Below are 2,632 nucleotides of genomic sequence, written 5' to 3'. Positions count from 1 at the left end.
GGGGGGGAAAACCCCAAAAAAAAAAAAAAAAAAAAAAGATTTGGTTGATTTTACACCGCTGTCGCTTCTCTCTTTCCCCCTGTTTCCCCTGTTTCTCTCTCTCTCTTTAACGGCGTCGATTGCAATTGTGTTGTTTGTTTGTTTTTTATTAATTAATTAATTATTTATTTATTTATTTATTTCCGGCATGTCTTCTTAAATATTTGCCTTTTGTTCTGTTTTTTTTTTGTTTTTTCTTCCTTCTATTTGATTTTATTTTTTTGGTTTTCAGCGCGGGGATTCTCGCAAAAAAAAAAAAAAAAGGGACACCGGAACGAAATGCGGCTCAATAACCCCTTTCTCACGCAGAGGGATGAGATGGAAATGGGCGGGGAAAACGGCAACCGACGGTCCCTGCAGGAGAATTTGGAAAGATGTTTGCATTCGGAGGGCGGGGACGAATTACCCGTCGACGAGGAGGATGAGGATGACGGTGGAGATGCGAGCAATGATGACTGCCCAACACCACCGTACGTGCCGTGTCGCTATCAGTTTGGTCTCTCCGCAGCGGCATTTGTGATCCGTCTGGATTAAATGGACCGTCAGTTTGGTGAGTAGCCGAGGAAGTCCGCTGTGTGTTATTGTCTGTTTGTGTCTGGTCTGTGCCTCTTGGTCCCCTCCCAATCCCCCCTTTTTCTTTTTTTTTTTTTGCTCGTGTTTGTCTACATGCGTCCTGGTTGCAGGAGGAGCGGCCGGCAAATGGCAGAGCGAATCTCGTTTCATTCTTCCCATGAAATGCGGCCCTCTCTCTGGGCGCTGCGTTGCATTGCTCTTCACCCCGCCGCCCTTACTTGTGTGGCGCTCCATCAGTTGATTGTTGTGGCGGAAGAAAGACGACGACAATCCACCAGCGATCATGACAGGGAAGTTGAGGTGCTGTTGAGCCGTCTTCTGGAGTGGCCACTTCCAGTCCTGACTCGCTGCGCCTCTACCCTCCACGTGTTGCGAGGCGTTGTGCGGGGGTGGATCAGCACGGCTCAGGCGAAAGCACCTCCTCCAGCCCGATCTCAGTTGTCGGCGTCTCCTGCAACGCCTTATCGAAGACTTTACAACATCTGCCTCTGGCAACGGCGCTACCCACTATTTATTCTTACTCCTGTGCTTGACGCGTTTGGAGAGCGGCTGTCATGTCAGGCGCTTAATGACATGTTGGAGGCACTTTCAGGTTACATTTTGGGTCCTTTGAGCGATATTCCTCACTTACTACGATGTGACGTGCTTATGACATATCACAGGCTTCCATTTCATCAACAACTGCAGCTGATGCAGTCCTTTCGCACGGGCTATGCGCTTGAAGAATGTGAGGCACCACCACCACCGGAGTTGTACATTGGAGAACACGTGCGTCACGTACCGCCGCGCTTTGGATCACATAATATCAGTGCCGAGCAATATGCGGAGCTGCGGCGAGCTTTCGAGCTGCACAAACGGGCAGGAATAAGGCGACTTCTTGCATGTACGCCTTAATCTCTTTGCGTGTTTTATGTTTTGTTGTTTTTTTATTATTATTAATTTTTTCCTTCCCTCTCTCTCTCTGTGTGTGTGCGATTTTTTCTTTTGTTTTTTTTTTTTTTACGTGTCATTTGATTGCCGTTCAAATGCAACAACAGATTTGATTTGAATTTTGTTTTTGTTTTTGTTTGTGGTGGGTGGCGGGGAAAGGGGATGTTTAAGACATGTGCCTTATGTCACTCTCTTTCCGCAAATATCCCAGCATGTGCATACATGCATGTACGTGTCTTTGCTGAGAAACAAATAATAAAAATAAATAAATAATTCTTAAAGAAAGACGAGGATGATTCTGTCAATATGTGATGCGTTTGTCTTTTTTTTTTTTCTTTTTTTTTCCTCTTTTTGACTTTCCCACTGGCGCCGATGTCTTCTATTTTTTAAAGAACGGCGTGACAGCGAGGTCGCGGTCCAACTTTCGGATATCAGACAGGTTTTGTGTACACATTGGCATTGGCATCGTGGCGGGGGAGGATTGGGGAAGAGGACTTCTTTGAGGCTGCGGAAGCGAAGTGGCGACATAAACACACACACGAAGCAGCACCGTGTGCCTCATTCACTCCGTTACACGTGCCGTTTGTTGGGTGACATAAAGGAAATATATATATATCCTAGCAATAAGGGGGAGGAAAGGGGAGAGAGAGAGAGAGAGAAAGAAAGAAAAAACACACGAGACATTGTGAAGAAAAAAGATGCAGACGGTCATTCAACAAATTCATCAGGCCAATTTGAAGGCCGTCCTGCTGAGTAGAATTAATCTTTTCTTTATTATATTTAACTGTGTGGCGATGCTGATTTTTATTGTGACGTGGTCCGTGTCGATTGCAAAAGAAGGGGGTGGGGTACTGGCGCGCTATGCGGCTTGCATTATCTCCTTTATTCTCCTTGCCGTGGCCACGTTTCTCTCGGCGATGGTGCACCGCAAGCAGCCACAGCTGCTACTGTACTACGCCCATGAAGCCATCTCGATCCTTGCCCTCATCCTCACCGCCATCTCAATGGGCACCAACGACGTGGTGGTGGACCTCTGCAACACGAAAAGGGCTCTGTCAAACACACAGTGCGGCTCGCACACAGCGGAACT

General features: G+C 47.0%; 2 protein-coding genes across 2 annotated transcripts, besides 10 other annotated features; both read left to right on the top strand.

Annotated features, from left to right (window-relative positions):
* Positions 1–2,632: a sequence feature (heterozygous, non-Esmeraldo-like haplotype).
* Positions 16–37: a microsatellite.
* Positions 149–182: a microsatellite.
* Positions 209–268: a sequence feature (T-rich).
* Positions 706–1,506, top strand: Tc00.1047053466593.10 (hypothetical protein, conserved; the record flags this gene model as incomplete). The annotated part of the gene is made up of 1 exon (XM_797665.1): positions 706–1,506. The coding sequence occupies one exon, from the start codon at positions 706–708 to the stop codon at positions 1,504–1,506; it is 801 nt and encodes a 266-aa protein (XP_802758.1).
* Positions 1,534–1,557: a sequence feature (AT_rich).
* Positions 1,588–1,613: a microsatellite.
* Positions 1,662–1,681: a microsatellite.
* Positions 1,793–1,817: a sequence feature (AT_rich).
* Positions 1,865–1,895: a microsatellite.
* Positions 2,184–2,209: a microsatellite.
* Positions 2,241–2,632, top strand: Tc00.1047053466593.19 (hypothetical protein, conserved; the record flags this gene model as incomplete). The annotated part of the gene is made up of 1 exon (XM_797666.1): positions 2,241–2,632. A coding segment is annotated over one exon (392 nt), but the record flags the coding sequence as incomplete, so codon positions are not given.

Source organism: Trypanosoma cruzi, genomic scaffold, assembly GCF_000209065.1.
Source record: "Trypanosoma cruzi strain CL Brener 1047053516273 genomic scaffold, whole genome shotgun sequence".
Lineage (NCBI taxonomy): Eukaryota > Euglenozoa > Kinetoplastea > Trypanosomatida > Trypanosomatidae > Trypanosoma > Trypanosoma cruzi.
Note: the sequence above shows the minus strand (reverse complement) of the source record. Positions and strands in the feature narration are given on the sequence as shown.